General features: G+C 35.6%; 2 protein-coding genes across 9 annotated transcripts in view; both read left to right on the top strand.

Moving 5' to 3' along the window:
- The window catches only part of CASP1 (caspase 1, apoptosis-related cysteine peptidase), a 19989-nt gene extending 9831 nt beyond the window's left edge, over positions 1-10158 (top strand). The window contains exons 1-10 of one of the 6 annotated variants that reach the window (XM_011972825.1): positions 48-528; positions 1166-1432; positions 2509-2571; positions 4362-4477; positions 5140-5313; positions 5746-5980; positions 6382-6525; positions 8686-8795; positions 9303-9433; positions 10065-10158. In XM_011972825.1, the coding sequence (XP_011828215.1) occupies positions 348-528; positions 1166-1432; positions 2509-2571; positions 4362-4477; positions 5140-5313; positions 5746-5980; positions 6382-6525; positions 8686-8795; positions 9303-9401 (1389 nt within the window). In that variant the 5' untranslated portion in view covers positions 48-347 and the 3' untranslated portion in view covers positions 9402-9433; positions 10065-10158. Of the gene's footprint in view, positions 1-47; positions 529-1165; positions 1433-2508; positions 2572-4361; positions 4478-5139; positions 5314-5745; positions 5981-6381; positions 6526-8685; positions 8796-9302; positions 9434-10064 lie in introns of those variants that run through there. The other 5 variants (XM_011972826.1, XM_011972827.1, XM_011972828.1 and 2 more) reach the window with 5 other exon arrangements.
- A 2340-nt stretch (positions 10159-12498) lies between these two features.
- CASP5 (caspase 5, apoptosis-related cysteine peptidase) overlaps positions 12499-26955 on the top strand; it is a 26146-nt gene continuing 11689 nt past the window's right edge. Inside the window, exons 1-3 of one of the 3 annotated variants that reach the window (XM_011972821.1) lie at positions 20377-20491; positions 20579-20671; positions 22136-22387. In XM_011972821.1, coding sequence (XP_011828211.1) covers positions 20377-20491; positions 20579-20671; positions 22136-22387 — 460 coding nt within the window. Of the gene's footprint in view, positions 12532-20376; positions 20492-20578; positions 20672-22135; positions 22388-26955 lie in introns of those variants that run through there. The other 2 variants (XM_011972822.1, XM_011972823.1) reach the window with 2 other exon arrangements.

Raw genomic sequence — 26955 nt, 5'->3', positions numbered from 1 at the left:
AAAAGAAAAGAAAAGAAAAGAAAAGAAAAAGCAATGTGAAAAGAACCTTAAATAAGAAAAGCTTTAATTCTGGTGAAAAATGTTTCTATTTCCCTTAAAGCAAAAATGTTTCACAGGGGTATACACTACCCACAACTTTCCCAAGAGCTGTGAGGTGGGGTCAGGGGAACAGTGGTTCACATACTCCAAAGGTTGTGTTACTTTTCTCTTTCAAGCTTTCTAATGATTGAGAAACTCTTCATTGTGTGAATTTAATTGTACACATACTTTTTCAATCCTGTCTTATTCTCCAAGCTCCATTCCCCTCCTACCCTGATCTATCCAAGGGTTGGTGAAGAAAATTTCCCATGGATACACTACCTGATGTAGGCTACAGTTCTGATTCTTTAATGGAAAGAAAAATAAAGACATGCATATGCATGTGCAGTAACTGTTTCCCAATACATGTACAGGCCCTGCCAAAAAGGAAGACGAAGCATACTTTCAGTTTCAGCCACACAAGAAGGGAGAGGAGAAAAGCCATGGCTGGTGAGTCTTTTACTTTTCTGACAACAGGTTGCTGGGAAGAAAGAGTTGTGGAAAGAGCTGGTTCTTCTGGAAACCATAATTCGTATCTGTGGAAGTTTACTTGAGCAGAAGTGAGGAAAAGAGGGGAGAGGGAGGAGAGGGAGGAGAGAAAGAACTAGAAGATTCTTGCAGCCTTTAGAAAGGAAAGGCAAGCCCAGAAAGGAACTGAGGCTTTAGGGGGAGGCTGCTGTCATTTTGCAATCTTAATTAAACTCTTATATGTCGAAAATCTGACAGAGGGTACAGAATTGGCACAGGAGGAGTACTAGCAGCAGTGGTTCCTAAATGAAATGGGGTATTTCTGCTTCATTACTTTATTATTCAGAGTTAAATAAACAAAGGACATAAGAGGATGATCTTCACTTTCCAGGGACTAATATGGAAATGGTAAACTCAGTCTTCAGGCCACTCCATGCACACATATGGAGACTACTGAGGGAAACAAGTAGGGCAGCGATACAGTAAGAAGATGGATTACCCAACTGTGAGGAGGGGGACATTTCACTGATGAAATCTAAATGAGCTCACTTTCTGTTGATTACATGAGAGGAATATGAGGCTGTCTTTATGATGTGAGAAATCTTTGTGCTCCAAACAGACAAGGTCCTGAAGGAGAAGAGAAAGCTGTTTATCCATTCCATGGGTGAAGGTACAATAAATGGCTTACTGGATGAATTATTACAGACAAGGGTGCTGAACCAGGAAGAGATGGAGAAAGTAAAACGTGAAAATCCTACAGTTATGGATAAGGCCCGAGCTGTGATTGACTCTGTTATTCGCAAAGGGGCACAGGCATCCCAAATTTGCATCACATACATTTGTGAAGAAGACAGGTACCTGGCAGGGACGCTGGGACTTTCAGCAGGTAAGGGTTAGTGACTCACACTCAAGTTCACCTAGGGCCTGTCTTCATGCCTAACATTTAATTTCTTTACTAGTCCTGTTAATTTGAAGAAAACTTTCTTATCTCTGGCTTCAGGGCCATATTTCTGCAGCAGGGTCCCTATTGCATGTGCTTTGACTCTCCTTTGATTCTTTTCCTTCATCCTCAGTGGCCCTCTTCTGATTATTCATTTCCTGTTCTGAGTATGTGGTAGTTCCTTTGCTGAAGCTCATGAGAACCATCTGAAAAGCTTCATGCTATGGGTTCCAGTGTTCCTGGCAAGGCAAAATATTTACTTGTGGACTTACTTTTATTGAGTGCAAGGGGTCCGTAGGCACTTATGTAGTTGTAAAGCCACATGAAGCTTTAAGGTTTATAATCAAATACTTTTTATAACTTTTCTCTAAAATTTTACCCTCCCAAAAGAATAAAATATATTTTAGTGATGGCGATACACTCAGAGAACACATTGAACGTATAGAAAAGTAAAGATTTCTAGTGGCCTCATTCCTCCAGTTGCCTGCTTGTATTTTCTTTGAGTAAGATCACCCGTTTGCCTGTTACCAGGGGGTGGATCATGCTGTGAGGCCTGGAAATTCTCCACTTGCAACCCTCCTCAAGCCCAATACAGGGCTCAGGAACTGATCTGGCCAAATCTCATGACCACTTGGACCTACCACGTGGTGAGGATGAGAGTTCTGGTGAATTCCCAGTCACTGGTCTGTGTGGCACTTCCTAAAGCCACCTTCAGAGGTAGATGTTCTTTGAAAGCAAAAGCCTTTCGTTCTAAGGGTTAGGGAAAGGTTATGCCTGTCTAAGTAGACATTGCAGATGTTTCTGTTTTCATCTATATGTAATAAACACGTGTTTTTCTATCAACGCCTCTTTCATTTTTTTACCTCCCACCACTCTCTAAATTAAAGAACATCTTGAACAATATTTAATGTCAGTCAGTCAGTGTTATGGGAGAAATTTTTAGTGGGGAGTGTTTTACAGATTGGGGTATAGTTTTCCAGAGACGATAAGTGACTAATTCAATATCCTTTATCTTTTCATAGATCAAACATCTGGAAATTCCCTTAATATGCAAGACGATCAAGGAGTACTTTCTTCCTTTCCAGGTAATGCTGTTTTTAAAGGAAGAGCATTCTTTGACCCTCATCTTCCTTGACATTAATTTTGTGGGATGAACCATGGGTAAATGGGCTATTGGGAATTCTCATAGATAGGTCATACAGTTTTCTTTTTGTAATCTACTCTGCTTTTGTAGAAACTGTTCCCAGTGCTTCACTATCCTTGTTTATATTAAAAATTCTGAATCTGTGTCTCAAATCCTGATTACCCAAATAAGTACCAAACTTCATTATTTAAGCCTACTGAAATATTCACTACCATCTCCCAGAGACACCTTATTCTAAACTTTCCCAGAGCTAAACATGCCGTACTTCCACACCCTGCTTCTCTTCCGGTTTTGTGTAACTTGATTATTGGTGCCACCATCACCAGTTGTTCAAAGCAGGAACTTGAAACTCATATGGGACCCTTTCTTCTCATGCACCTCTAATATTCAAGCCATGGCCAAGTTTTATACAGGCTTTTCTCAAATTTGGAACCGTCTCTCTATTTCTACTTCTATTATTTTGTTAAAAAACTGCTATTCCCTTAGTGCACTCTTAAAAAAAAAAAGAAACTTACATTTGAAAGCAATTTAGAGGTTAGGAATGCAAATTATTTATCAAGTTCAGATATTACTCTACTGAATTTATTAAGGTAGGATATCATGAATATTTTCTTAAACATTTCACAGCATGGGATATTCAATGTATAAATAAATACTGTATTCTTTACTATGAAAAAATAGCTCAAAAATAACCTATAACTACTTACATTTAGTTTTTTCTATTGTTTTCACACTTCTTTATGAAGGAATCCAACATTTTATCCAACAAAGATTATTCTATAATTTTCTCCAAAATGTCTAATTAGTTCTTTTCCACATCAACACATTTCATGCTGCCTTTGTTTAACTGATTGTATAATCGTTTTTCAAATTTGTTTTTAGAATTAAATATTATTTTTTGCCTTAATAGTTTCTAAAAGATCCTCCACATATCTAGAAAATTTATTTCTATTTTAAAACAAAGGTTACATTAATTTCTTTAACAAGGACATCACATTGTCGGGTTGTGTGGAACCTGTGATGAAATAAAAGCCTCAAGGATTTTCTCACATAAACTCTGTGAAAACATTTCCTCATGTGTCTGTGCAATGAATATTTAGTGCTATGAATCCATCTAGTGTGTACTTTGATTTTAACATTTATCATTGTATCTTCATTCTAGTTCATATATTCAATATTAATGTCATTTCATATGTATACATAGAAGGAAGAGATCCTGAAGGACAGGATAAAGATTCATTAAAAAATATTCCTTGTGCTTACTACCATGTATATTAAGTAAATAAATAAAAAGATAAACATATATTTTTAAAAATATTTTAGTAGATTTAATTAAGACCTGCTCCCATTAAATTTTATCTTAGGGTTTGAATATTTTGAAAAAAGTTTATATTCTAACTATTTTATCTCACACGTTGTTTGTTTTCTGAGTGTTTTATCAGGCACAGACTTGAAATTTTCCCTTTCTATGTTAGTATCTAAAATGTTTGTAGAAAGGCTGATCCCGAAATATGAAAGAAGATACTTGTAATGCATACCCGGAAATCTCTGGCTTGAAATGTGCTCCATTAGGAGCAAACTCACTCAGCTGTGTTAATGATGTAGCTCAGGATTGTCCTCCTCAGAGTGCATTTCCTCTTCTGTTGGCTTCATCCATAGGTGAGGCTGTAAGAAACACAAAGCAGAACAAACAGGGATGCCACTGTTCATGATGTTCTTTGTCTCTTGCAGCTTCTCTGGCAATGCAGGACAACCCAGCTATGCCCACATCCTCAGGCTCAAAAGGGAATGTCAAGCTTTGCTCCCAAGAAGAAGCTCAAAGGATATGGAAAGAAAAGCCGGCAGAGGTGCCATGCTCAGAACACAAGGATAGAGTGGGGTGAAAGATACACTTGAGGCAGTTCTGAAATGCAGTGGCTTATTCTTAGAGTCAACTTCATTGAGCAGTTCTGGAGAATCATACTTCTGATCTTCTTACATAAAGGATTTCTATATCCTAGAATCCAAGGTTTATAGAAAGAGATCCAAATTGGATCCACTTCCTGGGTAAATCACATCAGCGATGGCAGCTATTGAATGCTTTTTATGAGTGGGCATTGTTCTAAGCATTTTGCACATGATAATACATAATCTTTTACCTTAAACATAACCCATTTTAGAGATCAAGAAGCTAAGACATGGTATTGTTAAATATTTTTCTCAAAGAAAAACAATCAGAAATTGGAACAATCACCTTTAGAATTCAGTATTTTTGCTTCAAAGCTCGTGCATCTTTCAAAATCCTACCTATCAAGAACAATGAAGTCAGCAGCTCAGCTGCCATCTGGGCATTTGCAATGTTCATGCATACTCCTGAAGCAGCATTCAATTCTGTTCCCCCTTTTCAATGTATGGTTCATGGGGTTTGGTATTTTGATAGGACTAAGGAAGGGGAAGCTGTCATAAACCAACAATGGAAATATTTAATTGGAGAGAACAAGGCTGTTCATTCAAATTACATTTCCTACAGATTTATCCAATAATGGTCAAGTCAGGCCGCACACGTCTTGCTCTCATTATCTGCAATGAAGAATTTGACACTCTTCCTAGAAGAACTGGAGCTGAGGTTGACATCACAGGCATGACAATGCTGCTACAAAATCTGGGGTACAACGTACATGTGAGAAAAAATCTCACAGCTTCGGTAAGTTCTATTATACAACAGAAACAATGGTCATGCCCTTCGTATAACTAAATAATATTAGAAAACTTGGTTATAAGACCAAGAAATGTAATCTCTTGATAATGTAAAATACAAACTTGCCTTGAGAGAGTGCTGGATACTACATGGTCCCTTGTAACATAAAAGTCATTCAGCACAAGCCTGGTATAACTGAATTGGGAAATGTTTTATTGACTCAGTAATGCTACTGCCTCTCTACAAGATAACTCTCTGGATGACTTCCTATAACACTTTCCTTCACCTTTCTTGAAATTAAGACTAAAATTTTTTTTGGCACCCCATTGTTTGTCATGGAATCCCTTAAGAAACTGCTTAAGTATTTATTTATTGGCTTTCCAAGGTACCATGATAGTTAATTACATAGTTGAAAATCAGTGATATGGTCTCTTTCAGGAAATGACTACAGAGCTGGCGGCATTTGCTCACCGCCCAGAGCACAAGACATCTGACAGCACCTTCCTGGTGTTCATGTCTCATGGTATTCGGGAAGGCATTTGTGGGAAGAAATACTCTGAGCAAGTCCCAGATGTATTACAACTCAATGCAATCTTTGAAATGTTGAATACCAGGAACTGCCCAAGTTTGAAGGACAAACCGAAGGTGATCATCATCCAGGCCTGCCGTGGTGGTGAGTGCTGATGCCTTTGAGAACACCAGACATTCAAATACTATCTTACTCTGTATGCATCCAGGAATTTTTGGTTTCTTTTTGTTTGTCTTTTAATGTCAAATAACACGTACTGTCAGTATTCCAGATTGCAGCTTCTGTGAATTGAATGGCTGGTTAGTAGATATTTGTTCTATATTCAAGCTTGAGACTTTGATGTGTGGAAATTTTTACAATTTGTTTGATGGTTAGAAAAGATAAATATTGTTGAAAAGATTGTAACTGAAATGTATGTGTGTATTTGCATGTAAATTAATGATAGAGCAAACACATTAATAAATATCATTGAACAGAGGCTAGGAGGGAAACATCATCTTCTCAGCCATTGATAGGTAGTAACAAATCAAATTGTGTCTTTCCAGAGAACCATGGTGTGGTGTGGTTAAAAGATTCAGCAGGAGTTTCTAGAAATGTATCTTTACCAACTACAGAAGAGTTTGAGGATGATGCTGTTAAGAAAGCCCACATAGAGAAGGATTTTATTGCTTTCTGCTCTTCCACACCAGGTAACAGGTTTCTACGCAGGACATCTTTGTTGGGGCTATCAATACAAAAAGTGACAGTCACCCACTAGAGGTGATGATTAACAACTCAAGACCAACTCAAGCTTTGTTCCAAATTATACACACAATTACCTTTATCCAAGAGATCAATTTTACATATCTATTCAATGCATTACTAGTTAGAGAAGTCATCTATGTTTCAAAATATTTTTGGCAATTTGAGTGATAACAGAGAATTAAATGGAAGACAGTATGTGCTGTAGTACATCCGAATCTGCCTCTCCGTAGAAAACTCCACCATGTTGAGATCGTTCATTCATCCCATTTGCCCAGACATCAAATACTTATAGGAGAAGAGTAGTAGCAAGGTTCCGAAAAGTAGAAGAGCAAGCAAGGCACTTTAGGGCTCTAAATTTAAGTGGGTTTTACCTGGAAGCATGAAGCATACAAGACAGAATATATTTGAATTTTTCTAAATGTATGCTTTGGAGTAAGAATCTTGCTATTATTGACTGACCCAGACATTTAGTACTTTGTAAAACAACTCCACTAGTTCCTCGGGCTTTCCTTGAATTGCTCACTAATACGTGAATATAAATACTATTTTTCTAAGGATTTAATAAATTAATATGTTTGAAATATTGGAAATGACACAAAATAAAGCACACATTAAAGAATTGCTATTATTTAAAATGTATTTATTTGATAACTTAATTCAGTTACTTTTCTAAGCGAGATTTAGATAAAAATTATTTAAATCCTTTCATTCACCATGTTTGACAGTTTCCTGAAAGGACTCGCATTCACCTGGTCACCTCTAGCCCAAAGGCCCTGCCTCTGCTCAAATAGTTAAGTTTTCTAAAATATTTTCTAAAATGAGATATCTTCTTTCAGAAGAGGTTTGGTTCTGTATTGTGTTGAACATGCCCTGATGTAGAACTCAATAATTTTTTTCCTAATGATCAGAAACAATGACAGCACCCAAAAACACCATACATTTTCAGCCTGAGTACATATAGTAGAGTTTAACATTAGACAGAACTGTTACTTAGTATCTTTTGATCCCAGCCTTCCACATGACATTCACCACTCTCTAAGTAGCTCTTTGCAGGCCCCTGGCTTCTTGTCATCAATCTGGCTGATTTATGTGTCCTTCTTTTCTTTCACTTGCCTTACTCCTCCCTTCCAGATGACTGTCAGAAACTCCAATTTAGTTATCTATAACTTCCATGTTAAACCTATCTCCACATTCTGCTGTGCCAATCCCAACCACATCATAGTGATCTCCTGAAGAACAATAATTATCTACTTCCTTAATTTCACAAAACATTTGCAGAGACATCTGTCTCCACCGTATCTTTCACTTACTTCCTTTTACTAGAACAAGTCTCAGTTAAAGCCTTCATTTAGCTGAGATGACTGTGTTTCTAAATAGAATTTTATTATCAATATATACTTTATGACCATTATAACTGGCTAAAATGTGTCATTAAAGAATGTGTCTGTCATTATATACAGTTATTGCTGCTGCTTTTCTCTTATGCCTTCCTTTGTATAATTTTATACCTTCATTACTTCTGTGTCTACTATGCAGTAAATTAATATTGCTTTTCTTTAATATTTCTCTTCTTCATAAGAACTTTTTCCCTCCAATATAATACACTCATTTCCTTATCTACTCCTTCTAGATTTCTACTTTTGTTCTGTTTTATGATTTTTATAGTTAACTTTTTGTGTGTAAATATCTTACTGTCAATGTTATTTAATTTTGATTAATTTTTTATGAAGTATATAAATTGAGATTTGTTAATATAATTACCTGTAGACTGAGTATTGCATATCCTGGGTTATCTCAAACACTTGTGTGACCTCAGATACCACTTGTGTATGGAATTATTACCATCCTCTGTACAGCTGAGTCTATTAAATATCAGAATGCATAATTAACTTAAATCACAGTCAGTAATACCACTTTGGAAATGTACATTTAGATATTTTGTTTCCAAATCCCAATCACTCCCCTCTACCGCATTCTGCCTTTTCCTTATTTGCTACTAAATTTATGATTTCAAACATCACTCAGCTGGAGTAGAAATATTAGGGTTTCTTCTCTTTCTTCAGGCAAGAGCTAGTCTTGAGATTTGAAATGTGCTTTATCAACAGATAACGTTTCTTGGAGACATCCCACAAAGGGCTCTGTTTTTATTATAAGACTCATTGAACATATACAAGAATATGCTTGTTCCTGTGATGTGGAGGAAATTTTCCGCAAGGTAGGGCTCTAGACGATGCTATTTTCACTCTACTTCCCTGAATGCTTGACTATTGCAATTGGAAGCATAGAAAGCAGATCCAGACGTGTTTATCTTCCAATAATACCCTTTTTTTCCAAAAGAGTTTTGGAGTTCTTTAGAGCGTGGACAAACCTGGGAGCCAGATCCAACCTGTAATGACACCCACGGCCTTGAGAAAACAATCATTTAGTTTCACCCGCTCCTGCCCTTCAGAGACAAATGAGTGGACTCTAATTACCTGTGTCTCTCATGGCTATTAGATCCAGCAGCAGACTTAAAATGCCCTGAGGAGGGTCATTCAATGCTTACATACATATATGGCTATACTTGTTGCAGATGGAAGTACTTTTTGTTTTTGTCACTTATTTTGCTATATTTGTTGTAGTTCTTTGGCGCAACTCAAGAAGCTCTTGAAAAAAAAAAAAAAAAAAAAAAAAAAAAAAAAAAAAAACCAAAACGGGCTACAGACTTTCCTTACTCTTTTAGGTTCGACTTTCATTTGAGCAGCCAGGTGGTAGAGTGCAGATGCCCACCACTGAAAGAGTGACTTTGACAAGATGTTTCTACCTCTTCCCAGGACATTAAAATAAGGAAATTGTACGAATGTCTGTGGGCAGGTACATGTGTATGGTCGGGAGTGTGGGAAGGCTGAGGAAAGGGTACTGACAGTCCGTTTTAGTCAACAATTCTAGGTCTACAGGCTCAGAATCATTAATCCAAAAATTTGAATTTTGAAATGCTCTAAAATCCAACACTGTGTGAGCGCCTGCATGATATTCAAAGGAATGTTTATTGAAACATTTCAAATTATAGGTTTTTGGATTGGGGATGCTAAACCAATAAGTATACTGCTGAATTCCAATATACAAAAATATCTGAAATTTGAAATATTTCTGGTAGCATGCATTTCAGATAAGGGATAATCAAGCCATAATATGATATACAGAAAATACTGAAGTAATGCCTTTCTTCTGGTCAGTGCAGAGCACGTTCCTCTTCTCCCAAAGTTTTTCATTTAGACCCCTTCTGAGATTCAGCTGACTTTGGTCCACAAGTGGCTGTAAGACTATGAACCCTCACTTTTAGATGTTTCTCTCCTTCACCTCAGCAGGGTATATTTAAACATAGCATGTGGTCTTTCCTTTTAAAATTGTGTATGTTCCCATTGGTGGTATAACTTTATAACTTGCATGTCTTTAACAAAATGTTTTCCTATGTTTACTTTTTTTAAATTTCTTTTTCTCATAGGAAGTGAAGAGATCCTTCTGTAAAGGTTTTTGGAATTATGTCTGCTGAATCATAAACTTTTTTTGAGCTAATAAATCTGTTAGAAAAATGAAAACTTGTCCTCAGTTTTCTCCCATACTGAAGAAACAGGGATTGGAACTTAGAGCGACTAAGGAATTTAGAGTTTTTGACTTAATCTGTCAGACCCGAACTGGCTATTGGCACTTTTCTTTCCCAGAACTTAAAGTAAAATAAAATATAAAAATTAAAAAAAAGGAAAATCAGACTTACAAACATAGTAATGTTATTAATTACTTTCTTGAACAAAAATTTATTTTGTGCCATTTTTAAAAATAGTAAAATAATTTGCTGGGCTTTCTGCTTTGGGGATGCGATGTAAGTTACAGCAGGTGTCTGACTTCAAGTAATTTAGAGTTCAGCAGGAGAGATGGGGGAAGACAGCTAGTTTTGACAGTGACAGTGTAGTGTGATAAGAAACTTTTCCTAAATCCCACAGTTTACTACTGACCAATCCATGAACAGAACTTGCATGTTTCTACGCTTTGCAAAAGTATTTAAGACAAAGAAATCAACCCTAGACCCTCAGTAGTTCACAGACTCCTTGAAAAGGTAAGACGGCCATCCAAAATGAAGCACTTGGCAAATGGCTCATGACACCCTGAAGAAAATCTAGGATGCATGGTGTGCACAATGAAGTCCTGGTATGGTGCAGAGAAAATGAGTTTGGGGTGAAATCATTCACTCAGTGATGTTAAAATTTAGGGATGATTCAAAGAACTACCCCTTTACTTGCAAATATGAGTTTTTTCTAGTATTAAACATATTAAATGAGAGTTAATTTCTGACTTTTTTAAAACCTTCATAGTTGAACACATTACAGTCTCTCTCTCTCTCTCTCTCTCTCTTCTTTTTTGCCCTTTATTAACTGTTTTTCTGGGCATATTTCTTCTGTACTATCATGCATATTCTACTACAACCTGAGACTACATCTGTATCAGTCTTTGCTCAGAGAATATCAAAAAGCAGAAGTGAATTACCACCTTAAGTAAAAATTAACTGTTAAAGCAGTTTTAGTCAGTTGAAGAACAGCATTCCAGGAAATAGTTAAGAGGATTCCTTCAGAACTATCTCTAATCAAAGGGTAAGACAGGGAGATGGGGAGGAGAAGACTCCATCATGATTCCTCAGCACAGTTTAAGCAAGAAATACATGTATTGAATAAACAATCCTTTCCTTCTTTCTTTTTTGTTGTTGTTGTTGATTTTGTTGAGTGTCAGTTGGTTGTAGGTGTGTGGCTTTATTTTGGGGTTCTCTATTCTGTTCCCTTGGGCTATGTGTCTGTATTTTGTACCAGTACCTTCCTGTTGTGGTTACTGCAGACTTCTAGCATAACTTGAAGTCCAGTAACGTGATACATCCATCTTTGTGAAAAGCAGTTTGGAGATTTACCACAGAACGAAAAAAAGAAGTATCATTTGTCCAAGCATCCCATTACTGACTGAATCTTCAAGGGAAAATATATTGTTCTATCAAAAAGACATGTGCTTTAAATGTTTGCCACAGCACTATTCACCACAGCCAAAATAATAGAATCAACCCAGGTGCCCATCGATGGTGGACTGGATTTTAAAAATGTGGTACACACTTACTATGGAATATTACACAGCCATAAAAATGAAATCCTGCCCTTTGCAGCAACATGGATGCAACTGGAGGCCATTATTCTAAGCAAATTAATGCAGAAACAGAAAACCAAATATCACATAATCTCACTTGTAAGTTCTAGCTAAATACTGTGTACACATGGACATAAAGATGGGAATAACAGGCACGGGGAGCTACTAGAGGGAGGAGTAAAGGAAGAGGGCAAGAACTGAAAAACTATATACTGGGTGCTATTCTCACTACCTAGGTGATAGGTTAAATTGTACCACAAACCTCTGCATCACATAATATACTCTTGTAACAAATCTGCATATGTACCTCTGAAACGCAAATAAAAATTGAAATGAAAAATAAAGAAACCCAAGCCATACAAAATATTTGGTTAATTCTTATCGGAAGATGCAAGGAAACTAGTTAGATTTTACTCATTCAAGACATGTGTTTTTAGATGAGTAGAGGTAGAAAAACTGACAGATCAGAAGAGAAGGATGAATAGAAGATGTGGGGCTATGGAAAGAAAAGGAAAAAGAAAACCAGGCTGAAGTTTCAACCCACAGAACAATGTTTTGTTATTTGAACTTTTTTCCCCAGGGGAGAATCTAGAGTTCAAGACTAGAAAGCCAATTTGCTGACTACAGGGCACTTCCCAGTAATGAAACTAGAAGTTCCCAGAAGCAGCTTTGTAATCTGTGATCACATGTTCCCACTCCCTGCAATAAGGAAATACCTGGTGTCTTTTAATTCTGAGTCCGAGCCACTTTCCAGTGCTGCACGAAGAGACAGAGGCTGTTAGCTATGGCTGGTGAGTCTGGAGTCCTTTTCTGACTAGCAGCTGGGGACTCAGGTCTTAGAAAAACCTTGATTTATTGCTGTGTGACAGGCAGAAATAGCAAAAGGAAAATCAACAATAGTGTGCATACTGAATCTTTCTCTTATTGGTGGTATGTAGTTTGAATCATGAGACCCTGTGTTAGAGACACTGAAGAAGAATATGTTCTCTAGATGTTTTCAAGCCAGAAAAAAGCTAATTCCTTTCCTTCAGCTTCTGTTAATCAAAGAGAGGGTAAGGGAAGACAGAGTAAGTTATTTGTGTGAGAAAACTCCAGAAATTTCTAAATGCACTCTGAAATCTTCTCTGCTTCCTTTTGATTCCAAATTAATCCTCCAGACTAGGAACCTTCTCCCTATAATCAGATCTGAGAGCCTCTGTGTTCTCAACGTGTTGTCATCTCTTATCTTGAATTACGTTATTGGTCTGTTTACAGTGATTGCATTTTTTCCACCTTTCTGTGTACTTCTGGTACTAACTATTATAATGTAATATTTCTTAGGTTGCTATCATAGACTTTTAACTGGCTTCCCACTCCCAGAAACTTAACCCTTCAGTCCATACTGTACACTAATTTCAGGCCAACTGTCTTACACACAGAAGCTGAAAAAGCCTATGAGTTGGAGTCTTAGGCTACTTAAGCAGCTGCTATTCCAGCAGGTCATAATGCTTCTTTGGCTTCATTCTCCTCATTGGAAAAAGGAAGAAACTGGAATAGATCAGTGTTTTCTAAACCTTATAACATATATGAATAATCTGTAGTCACATTTAAAAATCAGATTACTACCGCCTTCCCAACCCTGAATAGCTCAATCTTTACAGTCTATAGACATTTATTAACCTTTAAAGATCTGCCGACAATTCTTATGAAGCTAGCCTGGCATAGGTTCTTCTGCAGGTTAGCATTATTAGCACAGTTGGTGTCAGTTAAATCTCACCTCTCATATGCTAGGGATCTATTAATGTAATTTTCTTACTCAGCAGCATACATTGACTCCCTGTTGCCTTTTTAAAAATATCTAAGCTTTCAGATAGGTGTTTCTGTCTTTCAAAATATACTTTTTCATTTTTCCATTAATCACTGAGGCACGATTTTCAAGTTCATAAGAAAAAAAAGCAAATATTGACTGTATTTTACTTCACTTGTACTTCCTTGCTATTGAGTTTCTTTCTTCCTTTGATTCTCCCGTAGCTTAATTATCTCCAAGGTTTACGTCTCACCTCACAACATTTAACTGAAACTCCTAAAATGCAGGAATTGCTCGCTTTTAAAATTTTTTTGTGTATTTTATGATACTAAAAAGCAGTTGGCCAGGGAGGAGTAAGTCAAATTCATAGCCATGGCTACCTCTTTGGCCAGGCAGGCTGACTTTACTGGTCATAGCCTGGAGTCAGGAGAATCATTAGATAATAGATAGGAGAAATTGAAGGGTGCTAATCAAAAACGAGTTAAGTGGGTCAATAATTATAAATAACCATGTGCAGTTGGTCTTTGTTAACTAAAACTAGTGAAAAACAGTACCCTATGTAAAATGTGTAAGAACATCACATCACTTTGCCTAGGACCAAAACTGATCTCGAAGAATTTGGCCTCTAAATTATTCCATTCGTTTTTATTATCACTGCAACTTCAATTCAGTGATTATTAAAATAACAAAAAATAAACAATAAAAACTGTTTTTTAAAAATAATCCTGTGTGATAGGTATCTCATGCACTCTCTCTGACTGAATATTTAAAACCAGTCAGTTAAGTCTGTGCTATTATTGCCATTTTATAGTTGAGGAAGATGTCTAGAAAAGGACTACAAAATTTTCTTTTGGTCTAATGTCTCTCGAGAAGAGTGACTCTAGGCTGGCCTGACTCTTAAACTCGACACTCTAACGTTCTGTCAATTTTCTGCGAAGAAACATCTTCAGATGGGGGCCCTATCTCTGATCACGCCCACTTCAGTCCTGGCTGCACACTTCAATACTTTCTAAAGCCCAGTTCTCCCAGCTTCTTGATTACTTTAGACACCCTAAAATCTTTGTTTCTTCCCACACTGCTCTCTATTAGGAGACCACCCTTCACTTGTCCAAGGGGCAAATTCCTCCTAGTCTTTTGGGTGTCTGTGCCAAGCCCTCCCTTCTCTGGACAACTATCTTCTACCTGAGACACAGTGTGCTCATGCTTTTTGGGGGGCATCTGCTTATTATTTAAATCCTTATAATGTTTTTTATTTTACTTATTTGCATATCTATCTTTCCACTTGACTGTAAGCTTGAAAATGTAAGAATATTTCCTCAAAATGGTACCCTCACCACTAGCAGAGTATTTTTCACAAACTTCTGCTCACTAAATTTTCCAGAATGAATATGCCTTTCTTCTGCTTGAAACTTCCAGTGTGTGCTTATTGTCTATTAAATAAAATCAAACTTACTTACCTTTTATTAAATATTCTTCAAGAGTTGGGCCATACCTAAAATGTATTCATTTGTTTCTACATTCACTCAACTAGTGATTCAGTCGATAATTATTAGACTTCCCTTGAATGCCAGAAGTAGTGCAGGCCTAGTTTATGGCCACCTGCCCTCACAGAGCATAAAATCTAATGGTGGATGCTGAGAATTAGGCTGGAAATCACAATTAAAGGTAAAAAGTATGCTACCCTAAAGAGAAACAAAGTGCCCTAGGGACATGTACCTCTGACATTGTCTCCCCTCAGAGAATCAGAAGGTTGCCTGAAAAAAAAAAAATGTCATCCCATCTTACACTTGGAGAATAAACAGAAAGCATAGGAGAATAGGCAGCAAGGAGAAGGTAGGAGACTGGACCAGATGTTAAATGAAGAGCAGAATATTTTAATTGTAATGAGCAAGGTGGGGAGAGTATCAGAAGATGAGGCTGAACGAGAAGGCCTAGGTTAGAATAAGTTGAGGGGTTTCCTGGCCAAATCTAGATATTGGAACACTCTTCATTGTGAATAATAGAATAGTAGGGAGAAAAAGAAGATGTGTAAGGTTCTTGGTGTAATTAAGAAAGAAAGGGTGTTGGCCTGAATAGAAGTAATGTACAATTAGAATTAAGAGTAGTGGTCAGATTCTGAAAATGTTTAGTAAATAAAATCAGTGCAGTGTGAATTGAGTTGGGGAATAAGACACAAAGAAGGCAGAAGAAGTTTAATATCATAACATTTTGCTGCCTTCCTGCACTTGGAAGTTAGGTATTATTTTTTACTGTATGGAGGAGAAAATGAAGGATGGAAATAGAAGAAAATTAGCAGTTCAATTTTAAAAGTTCAATTGAATGAGGTTGTGGGATAATTTTAAGTGAAGTCTCATTGTTGGACATATGGGTTTCCATATAGGATCCACATCTGGGCTGATCTGTAAATTTAAGTAATTTATTTATTATTTTAAACTTATAATTGATGCTATGAGAATTTATAGATTATGAAAAGAAGATCTCAAGTCAAATGTCTTGAATTGTTTTTTATAAAAATTATTTTATTTATTTAATTGGAAAATAAATATTTTATATACTTATGTACAAAATGATGTTTGAAATATATATTGTAGAATCCCTAAAGGGCTAAATAACATATGCATTACCTCACATGCTTATCTTTTTTTGTGATCACAGCACTTAAAATTTACACTGTCAAACAATTTTCAAGAATACATCACTAACTATAGTCACTGTGTGGTGCAATAGATTTCTTAAACTTATTTCTCTTATCTAATTGAAATGTTGTTTCCTTTGATCAACATCTCCCCAAACTTCCTGTCTTCTCCTAATCACCACCATTCTACCTTCTGCTTTTATGAGTTTAACTTTTTTAGAGTCTACACATCAGTGAGGTCATATAGTATTTGTTTTTTGGTGCCCATCTTGGCTTATTTTATTTAATATAATATTATCCACGTTCATCAATGTTGTCACAAATGACAGGATTTTTTTCATTTCTCTAAAGCTGAATACTGTTGCATTACGATATTTTCTCCATCCATTCATCCATCTACAGATACTTAGGTTGATTTTATATCTTGCCTATTGTGAATAATGCTGCAGTCACAATGGAAGTGTATATGTCTTTTCAACATACTTACTTAATGTTTAAAATATATACTAAATATTTGGATTGCTACATCATTTTTAACATTTTTAATTCATTTTAATTTTTAACTTTTTGAGGAGTTTCCTATTGTTTTTCATTATGACTGTACTAATTTATATTTTCACCAACAGTATATTAGAGTTCCTTTTTTTCTACATCATTTCCAACACTTGTTATCTTTCTTTTTATATAATACCCATTGTAATCACTCTAACAGGTGTGAGGCAATATCTCATTGTGGTATTAATCTCCCTAGTGATCAGAGATGTTGAGCATTTTGTATATACCTGTTGTCCGTTTATGCATCTTCCTTTGAAAAATGTCTATTTTGGTCCTTGATTCATTTTGTAATATTTATTTTCTTCCTATTGAATTATGTTTCTTATATATTTTGAATATTAATATCTTATCAGATATATGGATTCAAATATTTACTCCTATTCTGTTGGTTGTCTCTTCACACTCCTGTTTCCTTGGCTTTGCAAAAGCTTTTTAGTTTGATGTAATCTCATATCTTAATTTTGCTTTCTTTTCCCATGTTTTTGGTGTTACATCCAAAAATCATTGTCTATACCAATGTCATTAAGCTTTCCCATGTTTTCGTGTAGTAGTTTAATAGTTTCAGTTATTAGGCTTATGTTTTTAATCCATTGAGTTGATTTTTGTATATGATGACAGATAAGGGCCCAATTTCATTCTTCTGCTCTTGGATATTTAATTTTCCCAACATCATTTATCGAAGAAAATGTCCTTAGCCTATTGTGTGTTCTTGAAATTTTGTCAAAAATAAATTTACTACAAATAACTGGGTTTATTTCTGGCCTTTTTGTTCTATTCCACTGTTCTCTGTGTTTGTTTTTATGCCAGTACTATGTTTGATTATTATAACTTTGCAGTATATTTTAAAATCAGGTTGTGTGCTGCCTCCAGTTTTGTTCTTTACTCAAGAATGCTTTGGTTATTTGAATTTTTTCATAATTCCATATGAATTTTAAAGTTGATTTTCCTATTTCTGTAAAAAATGCCATTGGAGGTTTAATAGGAATTGTATTGAATTCATAGATTTCTTGGGTAGTATAGACATAATAATATTTTCCAATTCATGAACACAGGGTATTTTTCCATTTTTATGAATCTCATTCAGTTTCTTCTGTCAATGTTTTATAGTTATGAGTATATACGTCTTTAACTTTTTGGTTACATTTATTCCTTATTATTTCCTGAAATTTTTTTATAGCCATTATCAATGAGATTTTTATTATCCAATTTTTTAGTTTGTTGTTATTATAAAAATGATACTAATTTTTGCATGTTGTTTTTGTATCCTTCAACCTTACTGTATTTGTGTATTAGTTCTAACAGATTTTTGGTGGAGCATTTAGGGTTTTCTTAATATATGTAAGATCATGTCATTCATAAACAGGACACATTAACTTCTTCCTCTCCTATTTTGATGTCTTTAAATTCTTTCTGTTGTCTAATTCTTCTGGTTAGGATTTCTGGAATAGAAGTGGTGAAAGTGGGTATGTTTGTCCTCTTTCTAATTTTTGAAGAAAAGCTTTTATCTTTTTACCACTGAGTATGATGTTAGCTGTGTGTTTGTTATATGTGGCATTTATTGTGTTGAAAACCTCTTTAGGTTAATTGCTTATCATATTTCTCCACATATTCATTCAGTCAATACTATATTAGTTTACTAAGCATGCAAATAAGTTAAACAGAACTTCGGAACTCAGATAGAGTAGACATTCCATAAACTAACCTGCGTACTCTTTGCAAATCTTCACATTCTCTGTTCCGACACCTACCTAGCATTTAAAACCAACGTTTTTGTTTTGTCTTCTAAGAAGCCTCTGTAAACTCTCCTCCTGGAATTTTCTCATCTTTTCTGAATTCCTTAAGCATCTTATCTGTGTTCTCTTAAGAAGCTCTCCATCAACTGTCATGTAATGTAGTTTGATGACTTAAGAGTTGGGGCTCTGGATTCTGAACACTTGTACTTCTGTTCCTACTCCGGAGTTACTATATACTTTGTTTTCTTTTCACAAGATTACACTCAATTTCTTAAGTAACTTATCTGTATATGTTTCCTTTTCCATATAAAAGAGCTTAATATACATTTTGCATGGGGTTTTTGTGAAATTTCAGTAAAACACTTGACCTCATGGGGGTTCAACATGTATTAACTATTATTACTGAAAGCCTGTCATGGTTAACTCTATGGAATGTGGTGTAAAAATAGGATTTGAAACCTAATTCATGTGATTTAGGGCAACCTATTATTTAAATGATTTATAAAATTGATAAAATAATAAATATTCTACTGGTTTATTGTGAGGGTCCAGTATACTACTATTTGTAAAATACTTAGAAGAGAGATTTGTAAATAATAATGATAATTACTGATGTGATATAATAATAATAATGATAATTACTGATTTATTGTATCACTTTAATAATGATAATTACTGATTTATTGATTCTAATAATAATAATTATTGATTTATTAAATCATTATAATAATGATAATTACTGACACTATTAATAATCATGATAATTACTCATATGATATAATGATAATGATGATTGTCATTGCTTTATATGAATTCATTTTCAATCACAAAAAATACATAGGAGATGTTACATTTATTATATGCTATTAGGTAACTTTTTCTCCTGTTTTGTAACTTCCATGTGTCTTTCTAATAATGGTTGGTTCATTATTGACATATGAACTCAAGATAACCTGGAAAATGGGTCTGGTACTTCTGGGCCAAAATTTTGTTCAATGTCCTGACATGTTTTCTTTAGAAAATGTATTTTGCGTGAAAGCTATCCTTATATCTAGATGAACTAGATAACAATCTTCATAGAGTTAACTGAGAAGACAGGAGATATCTGGCTTTTCCACATACAATCTGCTTAAATCATATCTCTTGTATTGAAATAAATGATTTATTACTTTGATATATATGTATATATCATATATATAAGTATATATATGTAGATATATATAGATATATATAGATATTTCCTGGTAAAAATTTGAATTATGCCAAGGAGTAATACAATAACTCAGTGTCATATTAATCTACCATAATATTTGTTAAATATTTTCAGTTCTAAATTTTGGTTTGAAAAAAGACGCTAAAGAATTAGGTATCCAGATGCATTTACCCACTGAATGATTAAGTTGGATGCTTACTTATGTATTCAGCAAGCAGATTAAGTACTTTTAAGCATTTTGAGCAGAAAATTCTTAATTAGCACTATTGGGTATAGCTGTGTGTTAAAAAATGCAAATTCAAAGATATAGTTATTTCACCAAGGAAGCTAAATACAGAGAAAAGGAAAGATCCTACAGTCTAGTAGGAATAATTTGCAGTCTAGACAAGAGAATGGACTGTCCTGGATGCACACATTTCAGGTAGATCATCATGAGCTTTGAGCAAGAGAAAGAGAAATCTGAATACAGTGGATGATCAGGAAATTAGCCTTAGGCCCAATGCCGCAGAAAGGAAAAAGACAAGCTATAAAAACCAAATTTAAATGGCAATGAATTGTTAAACACAGTCTGGTAGGAATTTGATGGGTCAGAGAATGCTACAGGTACAAAGAAATAGTGAGTATTTGTTGAAGACATGGTAAGACAGAAGGTATTTTCAAGGATGTTTCACATAACAGAGTTTTGTCTAAAGCAAGGGCAAAACTCTTTAAGCTATGCCCATATTTGAAGGAGTCTTTATATTCCCGACAGAAGACAGCGGCAAACAAAACCTCCATAAGAATTTAGAAGCTCTGTTCAAACGTGCCCTTCGGAGTACATCAGATAACTCGGTGAAAAAAAGATTTCTCGAATTGAAGAAAGAGGAAAAGAAAAAACAAAAGAAAAAAAAAGAAAGAGGAAAAGAAGACGGGCCCCTCGTGACAAACCACATGCCAAAGGACAACATGGCTGAACAAACATCTATGCAGATCCTATCTACTACGAATCAAAAGTCGACCAGTGTAAAAAGTAAGACTGGATATTTTACAACGGATATCTCCAATGTTTTAGAATCGATTCAATTCTAAGACCCATGCAGTGACTTCTGTGATCCCTCATCCTACCTTTATGAAACTATCATTTTCACTAAACCTATAATTTTTCTTTCAGGGACTACCTTGTCTTTTGTGGGGTGGGATCCAGTTTCCAATTGGCTAGAAGGCTGAGTCCTTGGGTTCAGACTGTGCATGGAAATAATTAATAGTAGAGGCTTGTAGTAAGACATACTCAAACCTAAACCTAGATTCTGTCATTAATAATCTATGTCACTTCCTGCATGTATCTTAACTTCTCTTGCTCCCAAATCATCAGTCTTACTGCCCATGAAATGAGGACAATTTCAGTACTTTCTCACAAGACTGTGGAAGGTTAGAAACATTGTGCTGGTAGGCATCAACATGCCAGCAACTCCCAAGATGTTAGCTGTCATCCAGAACTCTCCTCTGAGCTCCAGACCCATTTAGCTCTAGATGCATTTTCAGCAATTCTGCTCCAGTGTTTCATTGGCTTTATTAAACTAATTTTTACCTAAGAATTAAACACTTTTTCTTCTAAACAAATTTGTTCCCACTTTAACCCCTTTCCATTTTAGGAAAAGAAACTAATATATATCAAATTTCTCCCACCAGAATGCAACTGGTTGCTTTACCAATGACTGGCAGTAATTGGTAGAAGGACAGGCACAACAATTTATCACTGATATCTATATTTTCCAATAAAATTTCAAATTAAGCTAAGGTGTAGTAATTAACCTGATGTCACATAAATTCACCATGCTAGATTGGTTGTCATATTATTTTCAATTTCAAATTTTGATTGAGGAAAAGATCCTAAAAAATTAGGACTGTAGATGCAGTCATCCATTTGTTCATTAAGTCATGTATTCAGCAAGCATGCTAAGTACTTTTAAGCGTTTTGAGCACAAAGATGTTAATGAGCACAAAGATGTGGGTATAGGATGTGTGCTAAAAATGCACATTAAAAGGTATGGTGTTTTCCCCAAGGAAACTAACTACAACAAAGAGGCCAGATTGTATAGTTTAGTAGTATTTACAGTCTAGACAAGAGCATGGACTGTCCTGGGAGTGTGCCTTTCAGGTAAATCATCATCATCATGAACTGGGAACAAGAGAAAGAGAAATATGAAAACAGCAGGTGACCAGGAAGTTAGCATTATGCCCAGTGCCACAGAAAGGAGAAGAAAAGCTATAAAAACAAATTTAAGAGGAAATGAATTGCTAAGCACAGTCTGGTATGAATTTGATGGGTGAGAGAACTCTGCAGGTGCAAAAATAAGGGTGTGTTATTCGTTGGGGACATGGTAAAATAGAATGTATTTTCAGAAGAGTTCCATATTACAGAGTTATGTCTTAGGTGAGGGCAGAACTCTTTAAGCTGTGCCCATAGTTAAAGGAGTCTTTCTCTTCCTGACAGGAGACAATCGCAAAAAAGAAATACTTAAGGTGTTGGAATACCTGGGCAAAGATATGCTTCATGGTGTTTTTAATCACTTGGCAAAACACGATGTTCTGACATTGAAGGAAGAGGAAAAGAAAAAATATTACGATGCCAAAATTGAAGACAAGGCCCTGATCTTGGTAGACTCTGTGCGAAAGAATCGCGTGGCTCATCAAAGGTTTACCCAAACCCTTCTCAATATGGACCAAAGGATCACCAGTGTAAAACGTAAGGCTGCATCTAACACAATAAATATGTTAAATTTTCCAGAATATATTCAACTCCAAGGCCCATGCAGTGTTATCTGTGATCCTCCTACACTTTCATTTCTAAACTCTCATTTTCAGTAAACATGTCATCGTCCTGTTAGAGACCACCTTATCTTTTATGGAATGAGAACAAATTTCCAATTAGCCAAAAATCTGTGTCCTTGTGTGTAGACTGTGCACAGAAATAGGTAATAGGGGAGATTTTTTAGTAGGGGATACTTAAACCTAAAGTTAGATTCTGTCACATGTGAACTATGCAGCTTCAGGCAAGTTTCTTAACCTTCCATTCTCCCTAGTCATCAGTCTTACCACCTGTGAAATGTGGACAATTCCAGTACTTTCTCACTAGACTGTCTACAGCTAGAAACATTGTAATGTCAGGCACCACATGCCAACAACTTCCAAGATATTAGCTCTCATAACTCTCTCATCTGAGCTCCAGACTCATTTAGCTCTAGTGGCATATTCAACAATTCTGCTCCAGTGTTTCACTGGCATCACAAAATGAATACAGCTAAAATTAAACGCTTTGTTTTCCAGAATAAACGTGCTCCACTTTTAACCCTTTTCCGCTTCAGTAAAAAGAAGTAATATGCACCAAGTTTCTGCTACCAGAATGTAACTGGTTTCTTCACCAATTAATAAGAGAAATTAATGGAGATCCTGGCACATAGCAGATACCTAATTAATGTGTGATAAATAAACAAATGAAGTGTATGCATGCAATAAAGAGTGCTTTCTTAATTATTATTTGGGCACCACAAATTAGAATTTTCCAATGCTTACTCATTTCTGTGAGTTACAAAATTATGATCAGGGAACTACTATAAAATGTTTAAATTTTATAACAGTTCAAAACCTTTGACACAGATTGAATTATCAGAATTATTAGAGCCTAAATACTCTCAGATTAATGTTTCCCAGGGATGAACTCAATTTACCATAGACTTTAAACTGAAATCTTCAGCCCTGAACTACTACAGTTTACCAATAATCATATATGATCATGAACACAAAGCAACATAAATTGTTCAAACGTCACTACACAAAATAAACTCCCCTTCTCTATGGGGAAAGTTTCCCCTCAACAGAAACCACATGCTAGTATAGTTGTCCAAGATTTTAGGCCAGGATGCATTCTTATTAGTATTTAAACTGGTCTTTTGCAAGTATTTTCCTTTTCCTCAAACCTGGAATGGCAGGGGGAAAATATTCGTTTTAAAAAATCAGAGATAATGCAGCAAATAGGAATCATATTTATAGCAATAAGGGCTTCAAAATGATTTTAGCAATCCCAGATATCATATATGATGAGCACTAAATTATAAACTGAAATAGCCTATCTGATCAGCAGAGGCTGTGGCAGGAAGGAGGCAGCTGCAAATCCCTGCAGCAGGGGTCCAGTGGCTCCCTGCACTCTGTCTGCGTTTGGATTCTCCAGAAAGATCAATCCCAGAACACTTTGAGTACACTGGCCCAGCATACCAGGAAGCTGGGTGGGCTGGGCTATTAGAAGGGGTACAGGCCTTGGACAGGTCTTTGGATATGATTGTAATTCTGAGGGTTTCCAGCAGAGCATTGGATTCTGGAGGGCAGGATAAGAAGAATCCTAGCTATTCGTTTGTTATTTAACAAAGTCTTGTATGTACACACACACACACACACTTATGTACACATATATATACACACACACACATATATACACATACACACACTATATAACAATGATGTGATTTAGTCAGAGAGATAACCATGTAAGTCCCTACGTGATGTGGGAAATTGCTTTTCTGATCCTGTACCACTCCACCACTCCCTTTCTTGTGTCAATGTAAAGAGATTGTTGAGCAGATTCCTGAGAGATTCCTGTTTCATTAGATAACAGATAAGACTCAAATTGAAATTTTTATCTAAACTCCTGATTTCCACATTACTTCTTGTTGCCCTGCCAGGCTAATAGAAACTCTCTTTGGAAGCAGATTGTACTATAATATTTATTATTTTGTAATAAAATAGTATTTTTATACTAATTCTACTACTGGATATAAGATAGAATTTCTCTCTAATTTCTAATTTTACTGGAAAACACCTGTTCTACACACAGACACATAAAAGTCATTAGGAGATGACTGTTAAGTTGGAAGTTCTCCAGACCTTTAAACAGGAAAACATACCCTCAGACCAGGAATATCCCAGGACCCTGGATGTCTTCACATTGGCAGAATTTTCTGAAATGAGAAGAAAAAGCATCTGTCACTGTTTAATCTATGAAAAAATTGATGCTTAGAAGGTTTGGTTTCCTTACACACTTATAACTTATTGTATTCCCAGAACTCAGGCTTTTATCATACACTTTAGCAAGACATTTACTTTAAAATATTATTAAAAATGAACAGAAACAAATGATAGAAATATAAAAAATACATGAAATATTACAAAACAATGCAAATTTTATACAGAATAATATTACTTTACTCATGATTCCTATGTCTTGGTTGGATCACTTAACCAAACATAAAAATATGCCTGTCCATTCCTTTTATGAAAAGAAATCTTCTTATTAGATCTTAGTAAACTTTTCTTCTAGTTTGTATATGTAAATTTCTTTTTCTTTTCCAGAAGGAGGGCTCAATAATCTCCCAGTTTTTCGCACAATATCGGTTAAAAGAGATCAATATTACATTTCACAAGGGGATAGATCAGAATTACTCAGAAGCCAACTTATCCAAAAGAGATGTATTATTTCCTCACATTATAAAATATGAGTTGGACAGTGTTGGCTGCTCCAGCAGTTTAGAGACAAGATGTCCAGAGTTATGTCAGAATCTCATACAAACATTTGTCCCTTTGACCTTGGACACAGTACTATTGTCACTAGACGACATTTCTTCATAAATAGGTGATTTCACAATTTGTTGAAAGATAGCTGAAGCCTATTTCCTCTAGAAAAATTAGTAATTAACATAAAGGTTGCTTAAAAATTACCAGGATGGTACAGAATTCAATATTCTGTTAAGTGTTTGCTGTATGCATATATCTGTATGTAGTGTGAACTAGGAGGGGACTATCACTCCAAAATACGATGTTGTCCCATCCAGTTTTGTAGCCACCAGACAGATGTAGCTATTAAGTACTTAACTTGTGGCTAGTGACACATGTTGAAATAATAATATTTTGAATATATTATTTAAATAAATACATTATTAAAATTATTTTTACCTTTTGTAAATGTGATATTAGAGAATTTAATATTGCACATGGAACACACATTGTATTTCAAATAGATAGCACTCTGACAAGTATTAGCACACTCTTGCCCTGACACAGCAAAAAGTCCAAATAAATAAATGAGTAACTTAGGGTAAAACCACTGGAAAAATCAAACTGTTTTTCTGAATATAGAAAAGCCAAATTTTTTTTTTTTTTTTTTTTTTTTTTTGAGACGGAGTCTTGCTCTGTCGCCCAGGCTGGAGTGCAGTGGCTGGATCTCAGCTCACTGCAAGCTCCGCCTCCCGGGTTTACGCCATTCTCCTGCCTCAGCCTCCCGAGTAGCTGGGACTACAGGCGCCCGCCACCTCGCCCGGCTAGTTTTTTTTTTTTTTTTTTTTTTTAGTAGAGACGGGGTTTCACCGTGTTAGCCAGGATGGTCTCGATCTCCTGACCTCGTGATCCGCCCATCTCGGCCTCCCAAAGTGCTGGGATTACAGGCTTGAGCCACCGCGCCCGGCCACAAAAGCCAAATTTAACTCTAAATCATCAAGAGTTTTTCTCCAGAATAATCAGAATCTATAACTGCATTTTTTTTCTTGGTGGGGTTGGGGGAGATCTGCTTTCTCTGTCAGGGAATTCCCACAATACATTTCCTTAAGCTGGAAATTAGGTACAGCTATAACCCCTACATACAAAGAAGTCTTTTCCTAAGATTTCTCTCTCTCTCTCAAAGTTCTTAGGTGATAAATTCGGTCACAGGGGCAGAAGTCATAATTTTTTAATATATATATATATATATATTTATTATTATTATACTTTAAGTTCTAAGGTACATGTGCATAACGTGCAGGTTTGTTACATATGTATACATGTGCCATGTAGTGCTGCACTTATTAACTCGTAATTTACATTAGGCATATCTCCTAATGCTATCCGTCCTCCCTCCCCCCACCCCATGACAGGCCCCAGTGTGTGATGTTCCCCTTCCTGTGTCCAAGTGTTTTCATTGTTCAATTCTCACCTATGAGTGAGAACATGCAGTGTTTGGCTTTTTGTCCTTGTGATAGCTTACGGAGAATGAGGTTTCCAGCTTCATCCATGTCCCTACAGAGGACATGAACTCATCCTTTTTTTATGGCTGCATAGTATTCCATTGTGTATATGTGTCACAGTTTTTTTTAATCCAGTCTATCATTGATGAACATTTGGCTTGGTTACAAGTCTTTGCTATTGTGAATAGTGCCACAATAAACATACGTATGCATGTGTCTTTATAATAGCATGATTTATAATCCTTTGGGTATATACCCAGTAATGGGA

This window comes from Mandrillus leucophaeus, unplaced genomic scaffold (genome assembly GCF_000951045.1).
Source record: "Mandrillus leucophaeus isolate KB7577 unplaced genomic scaffold, Mleu.le_1.0 Scaffold1304, whole genome shotgun sequence".
NCBI lineage: Eukaryota > Metazoa > Chordata > Mammalia > Primates > Cercopithecidae > Mandrillus > Mandrillus leucophaeus.
The sequence above is the reverse complement of the archived record's forward strand: the minus strand, read 5'-3'. Positions and strand labels throughout refer to the sequence as shown.